The sequence below is a fragment of the Seriola dumerili genome, unplaced genomic scaffold (genome assembly GCF_002260705.1).
Source record: "Seriola dumerili isolate Sdu_G_001 unplaced genomic scaffold, Sdu_1.0 BDQW01000468.1, whole genome shotgun sequence".
In the NCBI taxonomy this organism is placed as follows: domain Eukaryota; kingdom Metazoa; phylum Chordata; class Actinopteri; order Carangiformes; family Carangidae; genus Seriola; species Seriola dumerili.
Window position 1 is genome coordinate 3,274,595 of NW_019174723.1, and position 14,612 is coordinate 3,289,206.

At 38.1% G+C, this 14,612-nt stretch overlaps 1 protein-coding gene across 1 annotated transcript; it reads right to left on the bottom strand.

Moving 5' to 3' along the window:
- Positions 1-1,055: 1,055 nt before the first annotated feature.
- On the bottom strand, positions 1,056-2,387 carry LOC111234875 (probable N-acetyltransferase CML3). The gene is made up of 2 exons (XM_022763070.1): positions 2,369-2,387; positions 1,056-1,801 (listed from the first exon to the last, which is right to left on the bottom strand). Exons 1-2 carry the CDS (start codon positions 2,385-2,387, stop codon positions 1,056-1,058), a joined length of 765 nt encoding a protein of 254 aa, XP_022618791.1.
- Between the last annotated feature and the right edge of the window lie 12,225 nt (positions 2,388-14,612).

Genomic DNA, 14,612 nt, shown 5'->3' on the forward strand with positions numbered 1-14,612 from the left:
TAAGGCAATGTAGGTTAAAAAAAATCTGTAAATCTACATTGTTTAGCTGATGCTGCACAATGCTAGATTTATTAAAGGAAATATATACTGCTTTCACAAATACTAGCCAACTATCACAGTTTCAATGTTGTAAAGATCAATTCCCATGGTACGCTCACCCCTATTTTGTCCAGTCCCTCCTCACATATGTTATAAGACCACCAATGTGGAAACACTTAAGCTTTTTCTCTATTGTTTGGTGTCGATAATCTCAGTATTTGCCTTGTGTATGATGACCTTCGTGCGTTGCGGTATACTGAACTCTTTATCCTCTTTTTATGGCGCACACGTACACACACGCACACACACAGCTCTTTTAGCTCCAAAGAATTTTAAACCTCCCAATGTCCTGATACTATTGCATTTTTCATTGGTATTTTAAGCAAAGAGTTGTGAGGTCTTAGAAGTCAGCTGGCATTAATTCCTCTGAGGCAGAGGGATTCAACTTCTCCCTGGAAAGAGGCTTAAAAGAAAGTTCTTCTGCCTCCAAATGACTACATTTCTCCTCTCATATATAAATATATATATATATAAATATATATATATATATTATGTTCCTTGGTGGACAGGAGAACAATAGATAATTGAATGTGAATGCAGTTTGTTCTGTTTAATGCGCAATAATTAATTTAATAAAAAGGACGAAAGAAATTAAGATTAGTTTTTCTTCCATATGCAAATTATAAATAAACAGAGAAGTTGACTAATCTCATTGTTCTCTGTGGTTGTGGGCATTGGTCTGTCAGGGGTGCAGGTGTATACATAATACATCAAGGCGAGAAGAAATACAAGGAAACTCAGATCATTACTGCTGCTTTGTGGAAAAAACATGAAATTTAATGTATTTTCTTCAAACTAGCATGATAGTAGGCTGGAGACACGAGTGACCAGATCTCACTCAGCAGAGAGGGTTTTTTGCATTAAACGAGACAAGAAGCATAAATTAACTGAAATACTCTAAATGTGCTGTACAGTTGAGGTTGTATTAGGCGCTCAGGTATAAAGTCCACTTAGGGTTAAATGAACTTCTCCATTCGTATCACATTTATTCTAGCCAGTTTGGAGAACCAGCGATTAGCGTGCGTGTTACTGTGGGATCCAGTTTGAACGAAGCCAAATTTTTGGTACAGGGAAATGGCCGCTGTCTGCGGTGAGCTGATGTCCAGAATGAGGCGAGTATAGCCGTGCTCTTTGCAGAAGTCCAACGCCTTCTGCATCAGCTGTGAACCCAGGTTTTGGCGACGCCATGGAAACGCCACCACCATGTGGGACATCTCACCGTAACTCCTGTCTTCAGCATCTTGGGCAGACTCTGGGCCTCCTCCGTTCCAGTTATCAAACCTCTCACCTCCTTCCTCCTCCTCCCCCTTCTTCCCCATCACTGCCACCATCCCCACCACCTTGGACTGGCCGTTAACGTCTGCCTCTGCCACCCAGAAACCATTATCTGGTTTTTCCAGGTAATTGGCTTGAATGTTGGCCATGTCTGTGCTCAGCCGCCTCATCATGTAGCCTTCGTAGATATCGTGGCAGAAGTAATAAATGAGGCCGGCCCATGCACTGCCAAAGAGTAATGCTTGGAAGTAGGAGCTGCCTCCTAGCACATAGCCGGCCATGGAAATACTCAGAGCAATGCCAACGTGGTCTGGATTGCTTATGGCATTGAAGAAGGCTGGGTACACATGTTCGAGTATCCCATCACGGAAGAGTGACATGACCACATGCTGATCTGAAGCTCTGTATTCCCTGATGGAGAACTGAACTGCATGTTAGAGGGGGAGAGAAAGAAAGAGGGAGGGAGGGAGGGAGAGAATGAGAGCTCAGTGAGACTAATCTGCCTGTTGTTGCAATGAGAAATTCCTGCTGGATTTAACAACAGGCTCAATACACTCACGTAACTTGTTGAAAAAAAAGAAAAATGAATCAATACACCTTTTACAGAATCGTACCCTTCTCGGTTTTAATTTAACTCTATTCCACATGAATACATAAAACCTGGCATTTGGTTATGACAACCCGAGGTGAAAGTCGCAATTAAAATTATTATAGCATTGTTTTCTCTTTAAGATTTCAAGCATGAGAGTCATTCCCCGACGCAATACAATTAGGTCTCAAACGTGATAATGATTAGAATCAAGGTGAGAATCCTGAGGCAACAAACAAAAGGCCTTTAAGTCTTAGTGAAATGTGCTATGTCTCATCCAGGCATATTAGCGGTGCCATTCATTCACACCCTTAGCTGTCTTGTTAGTGCTCTTGTTTGTAATCAACTCGACTACTTGAAGAGAAAAAGGTAGAAAAGATTAACTTAATCAGAACATGAACTTACAGTTATTTTTCTGGGCCATGCCGACACACACTTTCTCCCCCTCGTCTCTCGCTCACTCTGAAGTGCTTTAACTCTGCTGCTGCTGCTGCCCCTGAACTTAAACTACAGATTGTGATAATCAGCCATTCACAAAAGGGATTGAAATTAGTCTGAGCATGCTCACCTATAAGTACACACACACACACACACACACACACACACACACACTGCAAGAACTTGTAGACCTTAAATGACTTTAAGTGCTGTATAAAATAGCAGGGTTCATATAAGAATTTTTAAAGTTAGATTGCTATAACGGTGCTTTAAGTTTAGTTGAAATTAATCACAGGGTTGCTGTGATTATGAAACACAGAGTATTTTCTTTAAAAAAAAAAACTTAATTAGCTTAGTCAACAGAGTAAAGAACTATATCATTGGATTTCTCAAGGAGGATGAGCACAGATCCTGAATATATTAAGTCAGAAAACTGAGCAGAATGTGAATTCAGTGCTCGTCCTGGCCCTTATATCTCCAAGAATGAAATGTTATTAACCTCTTTTTAGGTGTTTCAGTTTCAGTGGTGCTCTCTCAGAAATCTGCTGTGGATCTCCACACCGGTTCTTTCACCGCAATATAAAGGTGAAAGTAAAATGAATATTGTCTGGCCCTCCTGACATAAAAGTGTCCTGTGGTGTCGGTGACAGTGTCTTGTGCAATAACCTGCCGGCCCTCTGACATGATTCAATTTCCTCGGCAGGTGAAGGGCCCTTACACCTGTTTAAATCAATAGTGCTGCCTCATGAATCTGTGAGTGCTGGAAGGTCAAGCAACTCTGGAACTTTTTTCAGCCCGTTTCCCAACCACCATGTGAATTCTGAATTTTACACCCGATAAAATGAAATCTCCCCAGACCACTGCAACCACATATTATGAAATTTCTTTCCGATTACATAGTGGTGGCAAAGGTAACTGGCAATTATTTTTTCTTTGAATGAATGAAGCACTTAATTTACAAAGTGCATGACTATTACACCAGAGCCCACCAGTTGCCTATAAATCTAACCCGGCAACAAAAGCATTATGGTTAAGGTTAGGGAAAGATAGAGGTTTTGGTTAAAAAAAAAAAAAAAAAACTTTGTCTCACAGTGGATTTTTTCTGTAGAAAACCCCCATAAAAAAGTTCAATAGTGCTGCAGTCACTACAAGTGGATATTGTACTGATAGATCGGACATACGTCGTCAGTAAACATCTGAGTGATACGTTCAATATTAACATTTTTGCAACTTCCCAAATACGTGAATTAACAGCATTTCCTCATCATGTCAATAGAAAATGTAATCCTGTCAGCATTCCTTCAAAATGTATTTGCTGTTGCAAATTAGTTGAGTAGAAATGTAATTTAGAGGAGACAGTATTGCTGTATGATAAAAGCCATAAGCCCCTTTCAGACATGCACCTCATTGCAGTACGTAGACGGTGATTTATTCTAGAAAACAAGTGGTTTGTACAATGTGTTGTGCGACCATGTCTGAAACAGTGTTTATAGTTGCTCCAAACGGCCACAATTGAAGTTGGAGTAAAAGATGAGCGTCACAGAGAGACAGTCTTTCCTGAATGACATTTGTAGTGTTGCACTCAGTTGTTCACATAAAAAAAATGTCAGAAACTTCTGTAACAAATGGAAAATTTAAACCCAGTTCACTCTCTCACATTTGCACATTTGGCCAATCACAGTGGATGTGAATGTAGGATTGTTAGCTTCAGAAAGTTACAGAAATTGTCAGACAGAGCAGCCCCAATTCTCATGTTGGAAAGATGTCGGGGAGGAGGTTTGTGAAGCTATTCAACCAGCTGGCAGCCAGTTCTGATGAATATATACTGGTGCCTTAAATATTGGTGTCATTTCTGAATGACACTTGTGTATAAAAGTCACAGTGGAGATCTTACAAGGTCAAACTTAATAACATTTTTGTAAAATTTTCAGTATGGCACAAATCTGAATTGAATGATTAATGTTTCCAATGAGGTAAGAGAAAGAAAAAAGAAACCTTTAGAGCTCCAATAATAATCAGATCAGCTTATAAAGTTAAGGTTTCATCCAAACAAATTACCAGCCTGAAAGAATATCCATCAAAACACTTTAGTACAGCATGTAGGCAGATAGCAATTAAATGACTTAAAAACCAACTTGACTTCTTGCTTCTATTTGTTTGGACTGTCACTTTATAAAGAAGGCATCAGAATTCTTTGTCTAATAACTTATGAAACTCATGAGGAAATTTATTAGGAGATGGGTGCGAGTGGGCATCATTAATTAAGAATTTTATCCATTTAATCCATCACTAATGCAGCCTGTGAGAAAACAGAGAACCTCTTTGTCTTCCTTCATATCTTTTCTTAGCTCTTTCCTGCCCTGTCATGTTTGAATAAAGCCAAAAGGAACATTTATGCAAAAGTCACCCACGTCTTACTTGGTTTTGTTGCATGATAGGTTGAGTAGTCAGCTGGCAACTGACTACTGCTGATCACTTTGAAATAGGCTGATTGTTTGCTACTGGAGGGAAAAGAAGTCTAATGTCAGAGACGTTACTGCGGATGTATGATTTCACTAGAAGTCAAGTAAGTAAGGAAGTAAGTTCTAAAAACCAAACTAAAAGTCAAAAGCTTTACTTGTAAACTCAAAGTAAAGTACAGGCTGTAACATTAATCAAGTCGTATTTGAGCACCATGAATGAGTCCTAGTATGAATTGCTTCAGTGCATTATACCTAATCATCACAGGCTATATTAATTTCACTTGATAAAATTAGCCAAGTGTGCTTCACAGTTGATTGCAAATTGTCTTGAACAAAAAGTCACAAGAAAACAGGTTAAAGTTGCCCTGGAAACTAACCACAGTAGGCTAACTACATGCTCCACTTACAATGGGCCCATGAGAACCCAGTGAGCAGCATTTTTATTCATGGACATGTACTCACACAAGGATTGTAAGGGGACAGAGCCTGTTCAGTATGCTTGTCATCGAGCTAAGACATTAAGGGATTAAACCATTACATTATTGAGTTTTTCCCCCTCATATGGTGGCAAACCATCATTGGAACACACCTCAGACAACTTTATTTCCAAACTACTGCCTCCCCAGAAACTCTGAATTGAATCTGTCTTACTTTGTGGTGTCCAGTGCCTCAAGATTTCATATATACAGAGCTAAAACACTCCACAGAGATTTCCATTTAGTTCCAGCCATCTTTCATTATTATAGTAATGCATTTGCTCTTGCATAGAATAAATGTTTGGAAATGCCTCAGCATTTACGATGTGGTCATTCCTGAAAGCACCCAAAAGTAAAACATGGATATTGAGTCACACTGGTGATTTTCACCAATGCAGTTCTGTTAAGTAATGGCACCTCCTCCCTGCAGGACATAGGCTATCTGTATATCTGGCAAAAACAAAAGAAACTCTCTGCTATACAACAATATTTGCTGCAATAAAGAATCTTGATGGTGTTTGTGATTCACCATGAAATTCTATGTTGGGAGTCAATGGGAGAACACAGTACATTTATTTTTACACCATGTCTCACTCCCACTGTACAAAACCATCAAGTAAGACATTATTTTTGTACAGATGAATCTGCCTCCAAACTCCATAATGACATCAAACGGAGATATAAAACATTAATATTTGAAATCAGATTGAAATCCTCTGTGATCCATGGGAAGAGGAAGGCCTGCGTTCAAAATGTTGTGTTTCGGTCCAGTCTTCTAGAAATCACATTTATATTTGAAAGGAACATGATGATTAATTAACGACTTAGCAGTTAATTATCCATCTGGGATCACCAAAATGTTCACTGTCAATATGTACGATTTATTTTTCTACAACATATTAAACATTTTAATGGTTATATTTAGTCATTCACAACTATTGGTTAAAGGAAAAGTTCAACATTTTGGCGGTTATGTTTATTCGCATTCATGCCGAGAGTTAAATGAGAGGATTGATACCATTCTCATGTCTGTGCTCTAAGTATGAAACTATCGTTAATTAACTTAGCATAAAGACTGAGGGTTGGTTGTGTCCATGGGTAATAAAATCCTATGGTGGCCCTGAGAGCTCAATGCACTGCAACTTAAGAAAACACATGCTAATAGACAAAACACAAGCAAATTCAGAAAACATCTCCATCAATTTGACAACTCACAACACAACCAAATACACAAACGCTCTACAAATACTCATAACGGCTGTGTTTCTAGTGTCACAGAAAAGTGATGAACCTGGCTGGGACTTGCATGGATGTATAACAATACATATAATGTATTATTTGTATTATAATACATCAATGCACACTTGTTTTTCAATGCTTTTAACTTCAAAAGTCACAAAGCATTGAACAACAAGTGCATCCCAGCTGGGTTCATCACTTTTTAATGTCCCCTGAAAACACTTCCATTGTGCTGTGATTATTTGCAGTGCATGACACGTGTTGTCAAATTGATGAAGATGTTTTCTGAATTTGCATGTGTTTTCTTAAGTTGCAGTGCGTTAAGCTTTCAGGGCAATCGCAAAATCCACCTAAACCCAAAGCTCATGTATCTTGTTTGTTCAATCTGCACAAAAACAGAAGTGAAAAAATTAGAGTTTTACAGAGGATTATGTATTGAACTATTTCTTCTCTGGGAGCAGTAGCTTTCTGATATCTCTGCTGGCTGCTTTTGGACAAAGCCATAACTGTTTCCTTGTTTCCAGTCTTTATGCTAAGTTAGCCGGCAGCTGTTTTCATACTGTATTTACCATACAAACATGAGAGTTGTATTTATCTTCTCATCTAACTCTAGCGAATAAATGTATTAAAACTACTCTTTTAAGGTTATGTATAGAAGACACAACATGTTTACGAACAACATTCAGACTGTGAGGCCTTGAGTCCAGCGCTTTTTTTTTTTTCCACTCACCATCCACCCAGACTACCTCCCTGCAAACTCCCTTCACGCGAAAACACTTTGACATTGGGAATAAACCAGGCAGTACAAATACAAATGAGTAGTATAGAAAAGTAATTTGTAGGAGACAGGGTTGGTTTATCTGTACATTATGGGCTGCAACCTCCAAGTTTCGACACAAAAACAAATCAGAGGGAAAGAATTGGGAGGTTTACATCTCAGTTTTATTTTACCTGAATGTAGATTCCCACAGTTTGTGTAGTGGTTGTAGTGAGAAACCAGGGAGCCCGTTATGTTTTGGTTGTCTCATAACACTGTTTTTAGATTAAGAGATATCACACTCATTAGGAAAGTCTGAAGTCACAGAAGAGCCAAGAGCAGCGCAAGGCTGTCTCCTCTCAAATCTTGTTTTATGATAATATGACTTAATCGCAATCCAAGTCATGCCTGCTTCTTTGTGACTGGTAAGACACTTCACCCAGTGCATGCAGACAAAAGTGATTGTCTCACCTCAAAGTGAGAATCCTAGGTAATTTTCACGCTGAAAATAAAAGGATTTCAGACAGACACCAAACTCCCTCAAGATGTTACAGTCTCCACTATTTTAAATTCCACTGCATAATAACATAAATATGTCTAGACATATGATGGTATAGTGATGATGGGGTCACCTGTTAACAATGTGCGAATGACAGATCATCACTGAATATTACCAGGCTTCTTTCTCTCTAAAGCTTGCAACAGCCCCATGAGGTTGTTTTCTCTATACACACCAGAGAGTTGGATGGTTAAACAATGTAGGTAAATGTTTGTTATTCTGAGCCAACTATGAGGTAAAAAAAGTGTGGCCTGAGGGTGGTGAGAGAGAATAACAACAGGATCATATCAGTTCCTCTATTGCAAGACAATCCGTGGAGCTGATGACCGAGTGTGTTTCAGAAGGCTACCAAAATCACAGCTCATTGCTTCAGGGAACGTGGCTCAGCATATACTGTTGCTGTCAGCTCTAAAATGTTATGTGTAACATTATGCATCCTCTGGGGAGCACGACTGCCTTCAGCAAATGTCAGTTGAGGGAATAGGATCATTTAGGGATGTTTTATTGTAAATAAGCTAGCCGAGTTAAAAACTGTGACTTTTGGTGGCACCAAGGGACTAGGATTCATCCCCTCAGGACCATGAATATCTCTACCAAATATCATAGTATCTAATATTAATAATAATGATATCACTTTTATGCCTCCGCGCCACTGACAGCCAGGGCTGGAACCACTCTTGATATTTCATTAACATGATATTTCCATAACGCCTTGAGGGAATTTCTTTAAATTTAGTACAAATGTTCACCTGGACTCAAGAACAAACTGATTAAATTGTGGTGGTCAAGGTCGCAGTCACCTCACAAAATACAGTTTTGGCCTTGTGGTTGGTGGGTTGAGCCTCAGTTCCTTCTATCTACATTGCTGAAGTGTCCTGAAGCAAAACACTCAGAATTGGAGGCATCTATAATGCTTTCAAGTTAAAAGCGCATTAAATGTAAATGTTTTACCCTGAACCACTGGAAACCTAACCCTAACCCTACCCAGTGTGAACTGATTGCAATGAAGCTATGTGATGGCGCCAATTTGTTTTGTATATTTTACACTACATATTCTGAGGTACGGTATGTAACAAAAATAGAGAAGATTCTGATACATTCGTTTGCAGTTTCTAGTTATTGTTCTTGGTCTGGATGCTTTTTTGATATATACAGCTGTCTATTCATTGTTGTAAATGAAATGTTATTTTAGATTTACATAATAAACCACATGGTGGACTATTGTTCTGATTTGAGTTAGTGTGTGTCAGCCGCAAAATCAACCTTATTAGAGAAATTTATTTTACTTTGGTGTTTTTGTATCTTTTTACAGTGCAAGAGCAACACAGGATATGTATAGCTAAAGGATCTACATGACATTATATTATGTACATTATGACATGATATTTTTTAGTTGTCTCTTCCTTGTAAGACTACTGTTGGAAAATGGAATTTAAATACAAATGAATAAACTCCACGATCCGAAAATAATAATAATTTAAAAAATCATTGAGTAAAGGTGGTTTGTTTGCTCTTAGCCTGAATACAGATTGAATGACAACAAAAGGCTTTTCAGCAGAACTATATTGTGGCTCTGGCTCATCCTGGGCTCTCTGGGGATGGCTGGGTCAGAGAAGGAAGCTGCAACAGCAGCAGCCTGAAACTAAACTCCATCTATCACACTTAAAAAGCTGCCCACCTCTACCTAGCCACAATAAGCCAGGAGATGTTGGGGGGGATTATATAGGGATTTTGTAGCAAGATAAAGCTGTGAAGAACCATTGGCTTGTTTTTCATTAGGAGAAGATGTTATTGTTTAAGCTTAATTACTGACTTGGGGACATGGCTCAGAAGAATACAAGTCCCTGCATGGCTGTGGGCAATATTAAACAACTGATTTGTCTCAGACATGGCACATTTTGAAGAGGAAACCCTGATAATACACAGGATGCAGTACTGAGGACGAAATAAATCCAAATATGTTGGTGAAGAGAGAAACACATAATATTCAATTCACTAAGGAAGTCAGTGTGATATGGTAAAATGAAGACAGAATCAGGCACTACTCCTATACGACCTTGCTAACACCACAGTTCTAAATACCGGAATAACTTGAAAACCCTTGAAATTAATAACTGACCAAGGTAAAGCAGAACGATTTGAATTCTCTTCAACATTTCTTCTATTATCCTTTCTCTCTTTTATTTTTTGGACACAGTTTCTGAGAAATCAACACAGATGTGCTTCTGCATGCCAGAATTAACGATGCATGTATTCTTGTAGATGAGCAAGAGCAAGTTTACAACTAAACATCTTATCAAAGAAGCAAGACTCCAGCTGCACACATATTTAAATTTACAGATGTTTTTACATAATTTGACTGCAGCGTGTTGATGTGTGCTGCTCAGCTTTATTTAACCTGAACCACCTGAACAACTTAAGAAGAACTTAACCTTTCTGACTTCAGTTCTACGCTCAGCTCTTGATTCTCCACAGAAATCCTGTTTGTGAAAGTTTTGGCTGTTTTAACGTCATTATTATTCACGTGTTCTTTCTACCCATAAAGTTAAATATTGTCTTTTTCATTTCACCTCCATTTCTGATGTTAATGCACAACAATCTGATGGAACGCCCTGTGTAATGTAGGTCTTAATTTTACACAGCCGTGCCAACAGAGAAGTAGAGTCAGTTATTGGCACTTTCAGATTATTTATTTTTCCATTACCTGGTGGTGTTCATCTGAAAGTAAACAGCATGCTGTTTGACTGAGAGGATTTTTTTTAATGGACTCTACCAAACTGTATCCCCTAAAATTGGATTAGATGTAGAAAGGATTCAAGTGTAAAATGTTTCTATGCATCAAATCATTTTATCTGATAAAGCATATTACAAATGCAGATCCCATAATGCACTATGCATAAAAGCGCAACTCTTTTCTCTTTCGAAAGGGCGAAAGCAATATTTGAGAATGCAAATTGAACTCTGGGACTGAAATAAGAATAAAAAAAACAATTTACTCTATTAATTTATTATTTATATATTTATTTTGTATTTTTTTTAGAATATTATTAATCATTGCTGTTTTGGTAAGGCTCCAATAACAGGGCGATGTTTTAAAAAGTAAAAGCTAAATAAGACAGTATCACCCTGGCATCCTGCTGCTCATCGCTGTTGTACAGTAAAGGTTCTACAAGTGACCTCTGCTCCAGCCAATTTCAACACTGAACCTCCACCTCTGAGTGGAATTATAATGAGACAGAAGCAACAGCAACCGCTGCAGCAGTTTGTCAGATGGTGTGGGTCACTGGGGTCATGTAGTCATTGTTATTTTCATGTAGGGAAATTAAATTAAGATTGTACCAGAAAACTAATTTGTTGTGCTGCTTGAATTTTATCCCCGGAGTTATAGTGAACTACACATCTTAGAGAGTATTCTGCACTGACATTATCAAGTTTGTCTGCTGCTAATCGTAATTCCTAAATCGTAATCAGGGCAATGGCTGAAGTGCTTTCAGTGGGCAGTAATCATTGACTTCATGTGGCCAGTGTTGGGGAGTTAAAGATTCAGACCCTTTACTGCTACAGTAGCTGGGTTTCCATAGCAGTTTAATGTAACATAGAAGCCATTTTTTAGACAAGTTGACAAAACACAAATGTGAATGGTCTGTGTTTCCATTGAGTGATATTATGTGAATAAAGCTGGGTTTTCTCCTCTCACAATATTGTTCCAATTAAACGTGACGACAGATTTCCAGCAGTCTGCCTCTCGGTTGGAACTGGCTCCCTCGGTCATGAGACGACAGGCACCATGACTTGAATGCGAAAAAAGTGCTTCCATTTCAATTTTGTAAAATATTGCTTTGATGAATAGAGAGAAAAACCACCTCATTCGAGAATGTAAATTTTTTTGCGACATTCGAGAGCTTTTTCTAAATTCCATTACTCGTTTTTTAAGTTTGTAATTTCAAATTGCACATTAAGCAGGTTAATGGAAAGGCACCTTTAGTGTAAAATATAATCAGAAGCCAGAGGCCAATCAGAAGAGAGGCTCTGAGGCTCTTCTGATTGGCTCACCAACCTGTTTTTACAAGAGCTCCAGAGAGAAGTTGAGAGAGGATATGTAAAACTACATTGAGATGGTTTTTGGTTCTTAAAACCAAAAATATATCTTTGTATGGATAGCAACACATCAATTAAAACACTGGAAAAGTGTAAAATATGGAAGCTTTAATAAATGCTTTTAGTTCTTTTCCCACCATTGCATTTTGCTTAACCCAGATTTGTGCAAACTTCCCATGGGCACCAAACACTGACTGTTTATGCATCACTCCACTTCATGAATGTATTCACATCACATTCAACATAATGGCTGAACTACTACAACAGAAAGACTCCACTGAGGGACAGAAGAGCCGTGCTAATTCAATGTCATCCGTGAACGGTAGAAAGTCTCCCTCTGGAATAGCTACAAGCAAATGTGTGACAAGTGACTCAGTAATTTAACAGTGGACTCTTCATTCCATTCAATACTGCAATCAATTATTAATAATAAAAAAAAGACCTTTTCATTCTTGAATTTCATCAGTAATTGACTTCGATTCATTTAGGAATATCCAGCAACCATCTAATATAACTTTGGGCAAGAATGTGAATAAGCTGATTTCCCAAAATGACCATTCCTTTAATTAATAATGCATTAAGTTGATATTGTACTTAAGTGGTGTAAATTTACAATTGATCAAATTACCAAAAGCCAAGTGTTCGTATGGGGACAAACAACCATTTAGTCTTCTCAAATATGTCGTCTTCACTCACCTACATCAACATGACTTTTCTCTATTTTGTTGGCAATATAAAGTGGTGCTTGTAGCACCCGTTCAAATCTCTTATCCAGAAAGTCCAGAGGAAAAAAAACTGGGTTGTCTTTCTTCAAAGACTTTGAAGACATCACACTTAAAAACACTCCGACGGAGATAGGCTCAATGAAAGCAAATGAGGTTAGCAGTCTCTCCCCTCCCTGGCAATGAGTACTGATTTGGAAAAAAACGGTTTTGATGCACAAATATGTTGAAGTATCAGACACAAGTTTGTGTGTCTTTAAGCATGTTGTCTCTCCTGTCCACATAATTAGACAGCTGAGACTTGTTTTGACATCCTCAAACCCCTGATTCTATATTTTTTTTTAAAAAGGGAATTCCTGTTTCCAAGAACAATTGTTTCATTTTTCTCCAAACATGTAAAAACTTGGTAAAATATTCATTGGTTTATTCATTACAATGTATAACTATTCTTTTCATGCAACATCCACTCTGCCCAAGAGAGATGTTCACATTGGCCACAGTGCCACTTCAAAAGATACTCACAGATAGATCACACGGTCTGGTTTACAATCGCACGACTGAAAGATAAAGATATATGTCAGGATGAAGGAGGGTGGAGTTCCCATGATCATTTCTAATCCTTTATAGAGCTTTCTGGAGGGAGGAAACGCTCTAACCCATATCTTCAAATGAGGTCAGTCTGTTAATATTGTGAGTATTGCAAAACACTAACAATACCTTTAGATTTCAGGCTGAGGATACAAGGCAAAATTAGCTAATTAAACAGATGTGATGATCAGTTGTTGAACACTGTTTTCTCTTTGTTGGATAGGTGTCAAAATATGTGAAGGTGCTCATTCAAGTCTTAACAGTTAACTTCAGTTCAAATTAAATTTTCACATGACTTTTATTATAGCCTGCATCTAACCATACACAATAACATCCATGTAGCGTCATTGTAAGTGACAATAAGTCTCTGCATACTGATGCTTTAATACTTTCATTAAAGATGAGCATTATGAAGCTACAGCAATGTCTGAACAGGCCTTCAGATCAGTTGACAACATATACATTTTTTGTGTTGTAAATTACGAGCGTTTCTCTAGGAGGGTTGTCGCATTACTACAATTTCAATCTCGATATCGATACCCAGGAAAATACTCAATACTCGTTACCATTTTCGATACCACGGGGAGAAAAAAATGACAAAAAATTAAGACGCATAAAATTTTTTTGAATAAAGATTAGAACAATACAAACACTAACATCAATGACAACGCTACTTTTAGGTTGTCTGAGGTAGTGCAAAAAAAACAAAAAAAAACAGTAACCTTACTGTAAGGTGTATATATATGGCATGCAAATATATTCAGTTGCAGCCCTTTTTATTTTCTGTGCTTCTGGTGACTTGGCACCATATTTTCGTTGCTGATCAATTAGAGTTGGTAGGGTAGGCTGCTGTTTCTGTCTAGTGGCTGGTTGACTTTTCTCAGTTTCAATCTGGGACTTAAAGAGAAAAATAACACTTTTCAGACACAAATAACTGTGTTTTCCTGTTTAATTAACACTTTCTATTAACGTTACAGACGGGCAGGACTGATGACGTTTGCTGCCTAGCTCCCACATTAACGTTAGTCGTTTTATTATTAGCCATAGCGACTAGCCGCTATCTTAATGATAACTTAGCAGACGTCTAATGTGGCTATCGGCTAATTGCTAATAGTTAAACGGTTCACGTCAACGTGTGCTGCCGGCCAGGTAAAATAATAATGCAAAATAATTCCAAACGGCACTTTTGCTTTTTGCATTTTCAACGAAAACAGTTTTTAGTTTTGTGCTGGCAACGCCAGCTCAGTGTTGTGGATATCAACTAGCGTTCATGTGTTCAGCCGCTAGTGAAAGGAGGAGCTGTTCGCTTA